The sequence below is a fragment of the Lissotriton helveticus genome, chromosome 4_1, assembly GCF_964261635.1.
Source record: "Lissotriton helveticus chromosome 4_1, aLisHel1.1, whole genome shotgun sequence".
Lineage (NCBI taxonomy): Eukaryota > Metazoa > Chordata > Amphibia > Caudata > Salamandridae > Lissotriton > Lissotriton helveticus.
Window position 1 is genome coordinate 253,484,074 of NC_136063.1, and position 13,393 is coordinate 253,497,466.

The window sequence follows — 13,393 nt, forward strand, 5'->3', positions numbered from 1 at the left end:
TCATGTGACAAACACTTTATGAATACACATGACAGTCTCTAAGGACACTTTAACTTTTACTTCTTTGTTCTTGTTTTTGTTTCCTTATCGTCTATACAGGAGAAGATACACCAATTTTTTCATTGAGAAATTGGATATGTTCTGTAGATTGTCTTTCACAGCACGCTAAGTAAGTGTTGCAGTAGTGCATCATAGGTCCTGACGAAAGCCTATAAAGGCTGAAACATGTTGACCAGATTACACTCATGGTGAATAGCAAATCCTTGCATGCTATTATCACTCTGCTTTTAACCATACCACCTTGATGGACAGACCCAATAAAGTTTTCTTATGACATCAAGATAGGTATTTTTAGACACTTGGATTATATTTCTTTTCTTTTCCTTTTTTCACAAATTTTGAGGACTGCAACTTTGCCCCTCTAGCCTATACTCGGTCATCTTCTTTGGTTGAGGGTCAACCATGGGGTCCAAGATCTGCTAGCCCCGGGTTTGTCCCGAGGAAGGGCATACTGGACACCACTATCTCAATCACAAAACCCAGATGACGAAGTTCCACTATTGAGTGGGCTGATGGGGACACTTTCTAGTTTAGTATTATGTATCTTGTTCTCCTGTTTTTCTCCTCATTAACGCCTTGCTAATGTTGTTCTTGTACATTAACCTTTTGGTTTTGTCTTCCAGAGGGGACACTTTATAGGTTCCAATCAAGTACACCAACGAATTCAGACTTCTGGTACCTTTCGTGTGTTTTACTGTCTAGTTGGGGGACAAGGCACCAGTAGGTCTATAAAAACAATCTCCCCTGAGGCCCTCCACTACTCTTTGTGTTTACTCGTTACTTATTTTCAATGCCCTGCCAAGTATGTCACTTGCAAGAAATGCAATAGAAGGGGGCACTTTGCCAGGGTGTGTCGTGATGGCGAGTTGCACTCAAGAGAAAATGAAAGAGGAACCGAAAAGTGTACAAATAGAGAAGTTAAATGTATTGAACAGAAAATAGAAAAGTTTATTTTGCAAGTGAAGGATGTTGATGACACTGTGAATTCCATTTATCCTAAATGCGATGTATTAATTGATGATGAATGCATTGAAATGTTTGCGGATTCCTGTTCTCCTTTCACCTTGATTAATAAGGATGACTATGTTTCCATGAAGGGAAGTAAGATTAGTGACCTTAAAAATCCTGATATTTCCCCTTCAGGTTACAATAAGGGCAATATACCCCTGCTGGGAATGAAGGAGGCGCAGATTCAATTCAAAGATAGGAAAACTTATGGGGCAATATATGTTGTCAAGTCTGGTTCTAACCTGTTGGGGTGGGTGCACCAGAAAGAGTTGGGAATCATATTGGACCCCAATAGTCCAGAACAAGTTTTGCTTACTGAAAATGTTCCAGGAAATGAAAGGATCTGTGACGAATTCTACCCACTTTTCAAAGAAGAGCTAGGATGCCTGCACAATTTCCAACATAGGATTAAGCTAAAATTTAATGCCAAACCCATGGTACATGGTCTGCGCACTGTGCCCCTCAAACTTAAAGAACCACTAGAAAATGAATTGCGCAAGCTGTGTGATTTAGACATTATTCAGCCAGTGAGTTGTTCTCAGTGGTTGGCCCCTATTGTTCTCGCAGCCAAATCCAATGGGGAAGGTATCCGCCTCTGTGTGGATTTACGCAGTTTAAATGACTGTATCTGGGTGGAGAGACACCCTTTGCCGGTCATAAATGAGATGCTAAGCACCATGGGCCCTGCAAAATATTTCAGTGTGATGCTTATCCATGGCTTACCACCAGATTGAATTACATCCGGATTCAAGACCACTCACGGCGTTTATTACGCCGTTTGGAGCTTTTATGTTCAAAAGAATGCCGTTTGGACTTGCGTCAGCGGCAGCCATTTTCCAAAGGGTCATGCAGAAAATCCTTGAAGGAGTAGAACATACCATGTGTATTCAAGATGACATTTTTTATGGCAAAGACTCAGAAGAACATGATAATGTCCTAAGGCAAGTTTTCAGAAGACTCATGGATGCAGGACTAACTGTAAAAAAAGAAAAGTGCAGGATCAAGGTGGAACAAGTTGAATATCTGGGTCATTCCATCACAGGACAAGGTTTCAGACCAAAAGGAAGTTTAATTCGTGCAGTGAAGGAGGCTCCGAGTCCACGTAACAAGGAAGAACTTAAATCCTTTTTAGGGCTCATGGAGTACATGTCGAAGTATGTGGACAATTTTGCAACAAAATGTGAGCCAATGAGACAACTGTTAAAAAAGACAAGGACTTTGCTGGGGTGAAGAACAAGAGGCTGTAGCTAATGCACTAAAGGAAGATCTGATCAACTCCCCTGCTCTGGGTACTTTTGATTCTACAAAAAAAAAAACATTCTCGCAACAGATGCATCGAACTACGGGTTGGGTGCCACTTTAGTGCAGAAGGATGGTAGTGAAGAAAAGGTAATTGCCTATGCGTCCAGGAGCCTTTCTTCACCGGAGAGAAACTACTCTGTAATTGAACGAGAAGCACTGGCGTGCTTTTGGGCGGTCAGGCATTTTAAGTTTTTTTTATGGGGGGTGAGGTTCACTATACGAACGGATCACAAACCCCTCGTATATGTATTTTCGGTGAGAGGTTTGGAAAATTGTACTCCACGCATCAGCAGGTGGATTCTAGGATTAGAACACTATAATTTCAAGGTCGAACATGTGCCAGGCAAAGAAAATATTATTGCTGATTTCCTTTCGAGATCACCGCTGCCAGAGGAAGAAGGACCTGAGGAGGCTCTGGACAGCCCTATAATGATGATGAATTTTCCTGCCATCACTGAGAAAGAATGGGAAGACAGTATGAGGAAAGACAATGAACTTAAGGCACTAATGGAGCAGATCAAAGGAGGATGTCCCAGTAAGAAAAGGGACGTTGGTGCTGAGTTAGAAGAGTTCTGGGAAGTACGGAATGAATTGAGTGCCATCGGAGGGAAAGTGTACCGAAATAACAGGGTAATTCCGCCCAGGGAATTACAGAAGAGAGTCATTGACTTAGCGCACGAAGGCCACCTTGGGCGTAGTGCCACTAAAGCTAGAGTGAGAACGAATTGCTGGTTCCCCAGAATGGACAACATGGCTGAGGAAGCTGTGAAGGAATGTGGAGCATGCGCTAAGAGCGACAAGTCCAAAACTATACATAAGGCCCCACTCTCTCCAGTAGAGGTTCCAACCAAGCCATGGAGCAAGTTGGCATTAGACATCATTGGACCCATGCAAATGCTAGGTGTACAAAGAAAGTTCATGTTGGTTCTGATTGACTACACCTCTCACTGGGTGAAGCAAAAATTTGTGTACAACATCAACACCAGAGCTGTAATTCAATTCCTGAAAGAAGTATTTTGTGAAGAAGGTATACCTTCCATTTTAGTTACTGACAATGGGGTACAGTTCACCTCGGAGGAAATGCAGAATTTTCTGGAGATTTCAGGAATCAAACATGAGACCACAGCTCTCTACTGTCCAAAAGCTAATGGCATGGTGGAGAGAGCAAACAGAGTCATCAAAGAGAATATCCAGCTGGCCATTGTTAATGGGCAAGATGTTGAGAATTGCTTAAGAGAATGTTTGTGGGCCTACCACACGGCGCCCAATAAAGTAACTGGGGTCTCTCCTTTTGTGTCTTTACGTGGAAGGGAGCCCAGTACCAAGTTTAACCCCTGCTGGTTAAATGGGGGTGATGTCAGGGATGTAGATTGGGAGGAGGCAGGAGAGAAGGTCAAACAACTGCAAGATAAGTACAAACAGTGGTACGATAAGAAACATGGTGTGAAGTCTCTAAGGTGGGAAGTGGGAGACATGGCACAAGCCAAAAGGAACACCAAATTAGGAACTGACATCAGCAAGTTCTATTCCCCCAGTAAGATTGTAAAAGTGTTAAAAAATGTTGTACAGTTTGAAAATGGTCAATGGTGGAGTTTTGACCACATTGTAAAAGTGCAGCCTTAACCTGTTTTTTTTTGCAGAATCTTTTCTGTTCAATCGTCTCCATGAGAGCCAATCTCTGTATGTCATCTTTTCCTATTTGTATGCCCCGCTGGGTACTTATTATTAGGAAGGGAGATGTGTTGCAACCAGTGGTTTATTCCGCCCAGCCCTGTTCACTGACCCATGTTGGTACCTCCCGCTGTGAAGCTTGTGATAGAATGTTGGGAATAGTTTTCAGTGAGGAGAGTGGATGGCCATTAAAAGAGTTGTACTATTTCAAGCTGTCTCCTGGTTCTTTCTATACTGACTAACTTCAACAATAATGTTTTGTACTGAAGCACCTAATGGGTCAATGTTGTGTTTGCAGTAAATAACTAATCTTTTCCATTTGGCTGCACAGCAAGCTCTAGTAGTGGGGCGTCTGGCTTCTTTAATAATATTCATAAAGTCCGGTGGAAGGTTCAGGTAACCGAACTCTAAGTCTTCAGGAGCCAGACCGCTAGATTCAGTTGCGCTGGATCTGGGTGCCTTAGTTCTCCATGGTTCTGCATCAGCAGCTTTGGGGAGAGCGGTAATTTTTGATGAGGGACTAGTGATAGTTTGAGTAGTGGTGTGAACTATGGTTGCCGTGCCCATGTAGGAGCAACAAGGATCATTTTGAGAGACTGTTTGAGCTTACGTACGACTAGTGGAATGAGTGGGAGTGGCAGAAAAGCGTACGCAAATCTGCCTGGCCAGCTCATCCATATCGCATTGCCCTTGGACAGCGGGTGTGGGAACCTGGCGACTAAGGTTGGGCATTTTGTGTTTGCATGTGTGGCAAACAGATCTATGTCTGGTTGGCCCCACAATTGGAAGAAAGGTTGAAGAACTTGTGGATGAAGTTCCCAATTGTGTATTTGTTAAGTCTGAAGATATATGTTTTGTGGAATGCCCCGTCTCCATATGCTTTGCGCTAGGCGAGAGAGCTGCAGAGAATGTGTTCCTCCTTGCTTTTGTATTTAATACATTGCTGTCATATTGTCCGTCCGGACTAAGACAGTCTTGAGAAGTGGAGAAGATGTACCTGGAATGATTTTAAGGCTAGAAATATTGCTAGTAGTTCTCGGTGAATGATGGAGCAGTTTTTGTTGGGTGGTCCACCTGCGCCGAGTTGTATGGTTTAGGAGATGAGCTCCCCAGCCGGTAAGTGATGCGTCTGTTAGCACCATCTGTGGAACCTGCTCCAGGAATGGCCACCCTTTGGACAGGTTTTGTATGTTCCACCACTGCACAGAGCGATGTGTGCGGCTGTCCACCAACATCAGATCTGTAAGTTGTCCCAGAGGCTGGTTCCAAGATGTGCCAAACATTCTTGTAAAGGGCACATCTGAAGTTTTGCGTGAGGTACTATGAAAATGCAAGAGGTCATCATTCCTATCTGCTGCATAAACACTCGTGCTGGGAGAGTGTGTTGGGGCTGAAGCCTGTTGATGAGGGTTTGCATGCTGTCTATTCTGGCTGGAATGGGGAATGCTAGAGCTTTACAAATGTCTATTGTGGCTCCTAGATACTGATGTATGTGGGAGGGTCCACCATGAACCTGAGGTATTTTCTGTGAGCAGGGTGTATGGAATGTGGAAGTAGGCGTCCTTGAGATCTAGTGTGGCAAGAAAGTCACCTTGTTGAAGCAGGGGAAGAACCTGGTGAAGAGTGATTATATGAAAATGATCTGACTGTATGTAGAAATTGAGAGGTCTGAGGTCTAGTATTTGCCTTAGGGTCCAGTCCCTTTTGGGAAATAGGAAATATAGGGAGTAAACCCCTGTTCCCTGATCTTGTATGGGAACTGGTTCTATTGCATGTTTTTGAAGCAGTAAAAGAACCTCTTGTTTGAGAAGTGTTGGATGTTCCCCGGCCATTGAGCGCTGTTTGGGTAGTATGTTGGGTGGAGTAATAGTAAGTTCCAGGCAGTAACCATATTGGATAATTTGTCCTACTCACCTGTCTGTAGTGAACGGAATTCCAGACAGGTAGGAACTGCGATAGTCTGCCCCAGTGGAAGGAAGTCACTGTTTATTACTGGGGGAGTTTGTTGTTACCTCAGCCTCTTCCCTTGTTGTTGTAGATTCTCCTGTATCCATCTCTAAAATATCCCCTGTTGGAGGATGTTTGTGTGGTGTTTTTGTACGAAGCTGTGTCTGTATTGATGTTTTTGGATGCTCCCCTATAGAAGGAGCGTCGAAAGGAACCACGTGGGGATGGAGACTGCAATGCTCCCATGGATTTAGCAGTCCCTGTGTCCTTTTTCATTTTCTCAAGCGCAGTGTCTGCAGCCGGTCCAAAAAGCTGTTGCTGATTGAACGGCTGATTTTGGATAGTTGTTTGTACCTCCTGCTTGAAGCCAGAGATGCGCAACCAGGCATGTCGTCTGAGTAACACGCTAGAGTTAATGGCCCTAGAGGCAGTGTCTGCTGCATCAAGGGCACATTTGAATGATGCATTAGTTATTAATTTCCCCTCCTGAATTCAATCATTAGCCTTGGTCTTATATTGATCAGGTGAATGTTGCAATAGGGTTTCTAGTTGGTCATAGTGAGCCCAATCATACCTAACAAGTAATGCTTGTGTATTGGCTATTCACCAGTTATTAGCAGCTTGGGCGGCTATTCGTTTGCCAAAAGCATCTAATAATTTAGACTCCTTGTCTGGAGGTGGGGCGTCACCGGAGGTTTGAGAGTGGGCACGTTTTCTAGCATTAGTTAACACTAGGGAATCTAAAGGGAGTTGGCTTTTCATGTAGGCAGGAACACTGGGAGCGGGCTCATATTTTTTGTCAATCCTTGGATTTAGGATTCTAGTCCTAACAGGGTCTTTGAATAGGTCAGGGGACTGTTTAATGACACCTTTTAACATTGGCAGTGTTTGTACAGTCTTTAGTGACTGTTCAAAGGTGTCTAGTAGAAAATCCTCCTCTGCAGGGTCTGAATGCATTGGGACACCATGGTATTGAGCCACCCTATTTACAAGCAGGTTAAAACCAATAATATCATTTGGGGGAGATGGATTTGTTGGATATGCATGAGAATTAGGGAGGTCTGGAGGATCTACTGGGTCATCATTATCATCCCAATCATCCTGTGGTATGCCTGTATCATTTTTAGGGTCATCAAAAGGGTCAGTGTTGTGTCCCCATCCCCTAAATCATCATCACTGGGTGGCAGTAGAGAGTTTAGTGGCAGTATAGGAGAGTGTGGAAGAGAGACATGCTTAGAAGGAAGAACTGGAGAAGAGGGATGCATAGGTGAAGTAGCACAGTCCTTCTTTAGAGGCACTGCAGGAATGCCCGGGGTGTCCAAATCCCTTTTGTTGTGTGGAACAGCAGACACATGTCCTGTTTTAGGGTCTATAGGGAATATTTTTTGTTTTGGATCAATAGGATCCAGTCGAAAAAGTTCTTCCTCTTCTGTAGGTACTTTCGGGTCCGATTTTTTGCGGGTCCGATTGAGGTTTAGATTTCTGCTCCAGAGCCTTGTAGGGTGTTTTCGGGTCCGTCGGCTTCGATGTAAAGGGAGAAATCTTTTTCGGTTCCGAATGTTTTGGTTTCGGACCCGATGCCTTTTTCTTCGGCACGAGGGTGGTCGGTGCAGAGGTCTTTTTGGGAGTAGGTTGCGCTCCGTGCTTCGGTGCCAAATGCACCTGTGGGACGGTGATATGCAGTTTGCTCAGTCCTGAACTACCGGAAGGCTTATCGTTTGTCTTCGGAGCCGAGCCCGAGGGCGGGGCTTTTGCAGCTTGTTTTTGGTCGTGACTGGGGCCAGCAGGCGAAGTTTTGAGCAGGGCCTTCTTTTTTGGAGGTGGGATTGGGGCAGGGCAGTTGTACTCACTCGTTGACCTGGAGTGATGGGGTGGTCTGAGTCGGAGTCATCTGCTTCGGACACGATGTGCAGATCCTCAGAGTCCTCTTCCAGAACATTGGGGGCTTCATCGAAGATGTCCACCGGTGCCGGAGCTGCTCGCTGCGTCATGATGTCGTAGGGCCCGGCGATCACGGATGGCCTTTTTAGATCTAAAGGAGGCGCAGGCCTGGCAATTGTTCTCGTCGTGTTCAGGCGAGAGACACAGGTTACAGACCTTGTGCTGGTCACTGTGTGGGAGTACCCCATGCCAAAATCTATCTGCAATCCAGTGAAGAATCTGGGGGTGTGGTTCAGCGAAGACCTTCAGTTCTCCCCTCAGATAAAGAGACTTGGTATGTGCTTCGGCATACTGAAATCTCTCAGAAAGTTTTTGCCTCTGCCGAGATCGGCAAAGGAGATGGTGACACAAGCCCTTATTCTATTGCGCATTGATTATGCCAATGCCCTCTAAATCGGCTTGCCGGGCTACCAACTTAAAAACTACAAACAATACAAAATGCGCCTGCAAGAGTTTTGCTTGGAATTTCCGGAATATCTAGTATGAAACAACATCTTAGGGACCTTCACTGGCTTCCTGTGGCCAGTCGTGTCCTGTTTAAGGCCCTCACTCTCGCACATGGAGCACTGCATGGAACGGGCCGCCCTATCTTAGAAGGCGTTTTAGCTTTTACGAGCCCAAGAGACAACTTTTAGTTGTGGTGCTCCGCTTTAGTCTCTCTCGCACGGGGGGCCGCTTGGTCTTTTAAAGCCGCTGTAGCCTAGAATGCTCTTCCTTTCGAACTTCGGAACACTCAAACGCTTAGGTTGTTCAAGAAGCATATAAAGACTCTGCTGTTTAAGCTGCGCTTCACTCAGATGTACGTTACTTGTTGGTTTTCCGGGCTAGGACACTCGAGTAGCCGTGCTAGTTACAAATGCCAATAACATATAATACACCCCATCTCCTCACACTAATCTTATATGTATTAAGTTTGTTTATTAACTCATTTTATTAACTGTGGACATGAAAAGGAGGTATCCTTACCTGACCTCTGGCGTCGTCAGGCATCGACTTGATATGCATTCTCTTTAAACACCGAATAACTCCATCATAAAACTGCACTGTATAAGTACCTAAAGCACAAGTGGGACAACTGTTAAATCATACCAAAATAAGTGTAGAACGATAGTAAATATTACATGAACAGATTTTCAAAAAACACACAAATTGAAAGAAAGATACACAATACAATTTATTTGTGCACATTACCAATAGTTCCATACAAAGCTAATATTTAGAATAAAAGATCGTGCAAGGCCAACAGACATTCCTTTCTCCAGGTCTAAGCTAGATAAATAATTCCAATAAATAACAGAGAACAATACTGGTTTCATGTAGACGCCTAAAAAGTCAGATAAGGAAATAGAAGAGATGTATTACGTTTAAGTAGGACTATGAGACTGAAGTCAACTTTAAGACATAAAAAAAAAAAATAGTATTAAGTGAAAAGAAAAAAAATCTTATAAATGCTGATGCACAGCGTGAAAAAAACTGTTTTCAAGTCAGAGTATAAAAATAAAAAAAGATGTCACTCAAACTAAAGAGAGGCTGGCCAAGACAACCTACCTAGCCATTTTATTTACCACAAACGTTGACTAGTGGGCAGGGCGTGACCATGCTGGCAGAAAAGATAAAGGCCTAGCGCGAAGCTCCGCTTGGCGAATACAATCCTCAGTGGCAAAGTACTTCCATAAGTGGCTGATCTTTCACTGGCACAGTGGGGTGTGTGATTTAAATCTTGCTGTGCCCTGGGGGAATGCACAGAGCTGGTTTTTGATCGCAGCATGATCTCCAGTTATGGAGGCCCGGAGGTGATAGGAGTTGCTTGTGGACATGAGGATGCTTCCGCTTTGTCGGGTGGGCTTGATGCAACTGAGAATCGCCCCAACCCCTGAGCCAGCCCCCTACCTGGATCCTGCAGTTTGAGCGACTTTGGTGTACAAACCCAGACACTGATGTTCTGTGACACTTACATGGGTGGCCCAAAGGTGGCGCCACATGCTCTAAAGGACGCCTAATTTCTACTGTCTTACACAAAACTGCAGCTCCCTCCTGGGCCATCCTCTGGCAAAGTCTCATTTACAGCGCTGCTACCTCTCCAAACTGAGTCTGGAGAGGTACCATCTTAACCAGGCTTTTACAATGCGGAATGTGCCCTGGGGTTGTTGCATATGGACTATACACCTTCTTGATCGCTTGTCTATGCATCTCCGTATACTTGGGCTACAAGGGGCATGAGAGAACCTAAACAGGGAAAACTTGCCTTGTGATTCCAAAAAGGCTCCTCGTCGCCTGGAATAGTCAGCTGAAGAACCTCCTACTTGGAGTCTGCAGTAGGCCCCCTCAGACATCACACTTACAACCGCAAAGGAGCTAAAGCCCAGCTTGCAGACCATAGATGCCAATGCTGATCTGATTACTACAAGGCTTGATCGCCTGACAGAGCATATGGACAGATAGGCTGGCTGAATCGATGAAATGGAGTGCAGAGTTTCGGTGATACCAGAATGAACGTTCTTAATTCGTAATAGCAAGTACTAGCTGTCGCCATAAAGAACAAACATTTGGAGACATGCTGCAGGTGCAATAATGTGCAAATTATGGGCAAAGCGGAATCGAACACAGGCCAGATGATGGCATATGTGGAATCCTTGCTTACATCCCTCTTTGAACAGCAAAATGTGTCCAATGTATTTCTGGTGGAGCAAGCCCAAAGGTCAACTTACTCACAGCCTCCTCAGGGAACACACCCCAGGCCAATTATAACCGGACTACATTTTTGCAATCAGGATTCCGTCTTACATCTTGTTTGTGAAGAGTACCACTTTAATACCACAGCTCCACAATATCAATCGTTCCAGACTTCACTGCTACGGTCTCGGATGCCCTCTGCAAATTCAAAGAGGTACTACTTTTGTTAAGCAGTCTAAACATCAACTGCTCCATGTTATATTCAGCATGTCTGAAAGTGGATATGGATGGTAAGATATACATATTCCATAACGATGCCAAATTTTTTAAGACGCTGTCGCTTGGTGACGTCGTCGCCTACAACCCAGAGGAACTCTGATGTTAATGATCTGTCCACCACAGCAGAAGACGGATGCAGCTTGTCTATTTGGACCTCTCACTCTTTCTCTAATAGCACAGGCTGATTCACATTCCTGATAGTTGTTCTCTTTTCCTTTTTCTTATAAGGACTAGTTGTGATATGCTCTTCCTTCCCTTTTTCCTGGCCTTCAGCATGACCTCCGGGTAACAGCACTCCCTGCCTGCTGTTTCAAGTGACTGTGTACTTCTCCTGATTATGCTTGCCTAGGAATGATCTCAAGTCTCATGGTGTGAACCACTTTAGGAGGTTTCTATTCTATCATGGGTTTATGGGAATCAACATTATATGCTGGGGCTCTCAGTGTGGGAGGGTGGTGGGACGGAGGTTGTTATTTATTGTTGTTCAATATTCATGCAAGTATATGAGGTTTTCAGGGATGATTTTTGTCACCTAGATCTTGCAGACCCCTTGGCTTTTCATTCCCCTTTGTCTTCTTTCCCTTCTTTGCCCTACCACATCTCGTAGGCATATGCTCCAATGGCTTGCTTGGAACAACAGACACGTAAATAACTGTCACAAAGTTTGCAGGGTACTCTCATATCTTGATTGTAATGACGTTGATGTGGCCTTTTTGCAAGAGACACGCTTAATGCCAAAACACCCTTACCACAAAGTGATCACCTCACCAGTATTTCTCCTCATGCAGTTCATATTGCAGGAATGTGTTCATTCTTTTCCATACCCATGTAGCTATTAAATCTCACATAACCTATGAGGACACTGTGGTAGAAAGAAAACAAGTTACTTACCTGTAACTTTAGTTCTCCAGTATTGGAAGCTTTCATAGATTCGCACATTTGTCATCTCCTCGCGTTGCTGTTGGCGATATCGGTGATGTTCCTGAAAACCCCCATATTTTTCCTCAGAATCCACCTCCTGGTACTTGACCTGCAATTGCGAAGGGCTACTCGCAATTCCATACTAGTCATCTTCCTCCTCCGAATCTTCCTCTTCCAGCAGGTGAGATGGTAGCAATGGAGAGACCTTGCTCGGAAATGTAACCTCTGGTGTGATAGGCTTTTTCCAAGGCACCAATCTTTTCTCTGGTGTTTTTTCCCTCGTCGACAAGTGAGTAGACGAGATTCCCATCACCGTCGTCGACCAAGTCATCGTCGTCGACGCCACCGTCGACGTTGTAGTCACCGTCAACGCTGTCCTCGTCGACACTGCCGTCGTCGATGCGCTTGGCAACGCTCTCGTCGCCGGTAAAACCGTCGACGATATCTTCGTCGACGGTGAAATCGTCGACGCTGTTTTCTCACCAGCTTTAACACCATCTTTCTTCGTCGACGACTGAGGTATTTTTGTCGTCGTCGATGGCACCTTTTTCGTCGAAGGTCCCGTCGACGGTGCTGAACCACTACCTTTCTCCTCAGAAAGCGTAGAAGAAGTCTGTTTGATGGTAATCTTGATTTTCTGAGGTGATTTTTGGTGGATCTGAGGCGGATTTCACTTGTTTCACCTCACAAGCAGAACCCTTCTTCCCCTTAGCTTTAACTGAAGGGGATTTTGAGGGACTGCGCCCTGAAGACCCTGGAGTGGTCTTTTTTGGGGCCTTCTCAGGTCTTCCTCCTGAGGAATGTGTCTGAGGAGATCTACTTCTCTTCCGAGATCTCTTAGACGCCACAGATTCCTCTTCACTCTCACTGGAGAGGATTTCTTTCCTGGCTTTAACCTTCTGGAGCCAGATCAGCAGCCTTCCCTCACGATCCTTCAAGGTTTTATTTGAAAAGGTACGACATACCTTACAATCTGCTGCCTTATGGTCTGGGTAGAGGCAGTAGATGCAATCTTTGTGAGGGTCATCTGTATAAAGCCTCTTCTTAGAGCAGGTGGAACAAGCTCTAAATAATCCTCTCTTTTCCTTCTCAGACATGGTAGATGAAATTAGATGAAAAACCTCAAATCTTAGTCAAAAATACTGTAAAAGTAAAGAGTTTGAGCAGAGCTCAAAGGAGACTCCCTAGCACAACGTGCGGTAGAAAAATCTGAGGGGCAGAAGGTTCTCTCAGGAGTGCTCTAGAGGGTGAGGAGCTCTGATTGGTTCAGGGAAAAGTTTGGGCCTTTTTTTACATAAAGGCTATGGGTTGCAAAAGGGAAATAGGCCTAGGCCTTCAGTTTGCTATACTAAGCACTGCTTTTTTATATACCGGAGACTCCCATCTCGACGACGGGGAGTGATTCAGGCATGTGAATCTATGAAAGTTCCAATACTGGAGTAATCTTGTTTTAGTGGGTACATTACAAAACAAAACAACATTGATTAATATACTCGCATAGAATGTTAACGTTCCTCTGGTTTTCCTGGGGATCTCACCAAATTGCACAAATTCAGTGTAAACACCATGATATGGGGAAAGGGCCTGAACT

General features: G+C 44.6%; 1 protein-coding gene across 4 annotated transcripts in view; it reads right to left on the minus strand.

The window, feature by feature from the left end:
- PHF20L1 (PHD finger protein 20 like 1) overlaps positions 1-13,393 on the minus strand; it is an 813,558-nt gene that overhangs the window by 664,038 nt on the left and 136,127 nt on the right. For all 4 annotated transcript variants that reach the window (XM_078686744.1, XM_078686740.1, XM_078686743.1 and 1 more), the window contains one exon: positions 8,896-8,984. In XM_078686744.1, the coding sequence (XP_078542870.1) occupies positions 8,896-8,984 (89 nt within the window). The remainder of the gene's footprint in view (positions 1-8,895; positions 8,985-13,393) is intronic.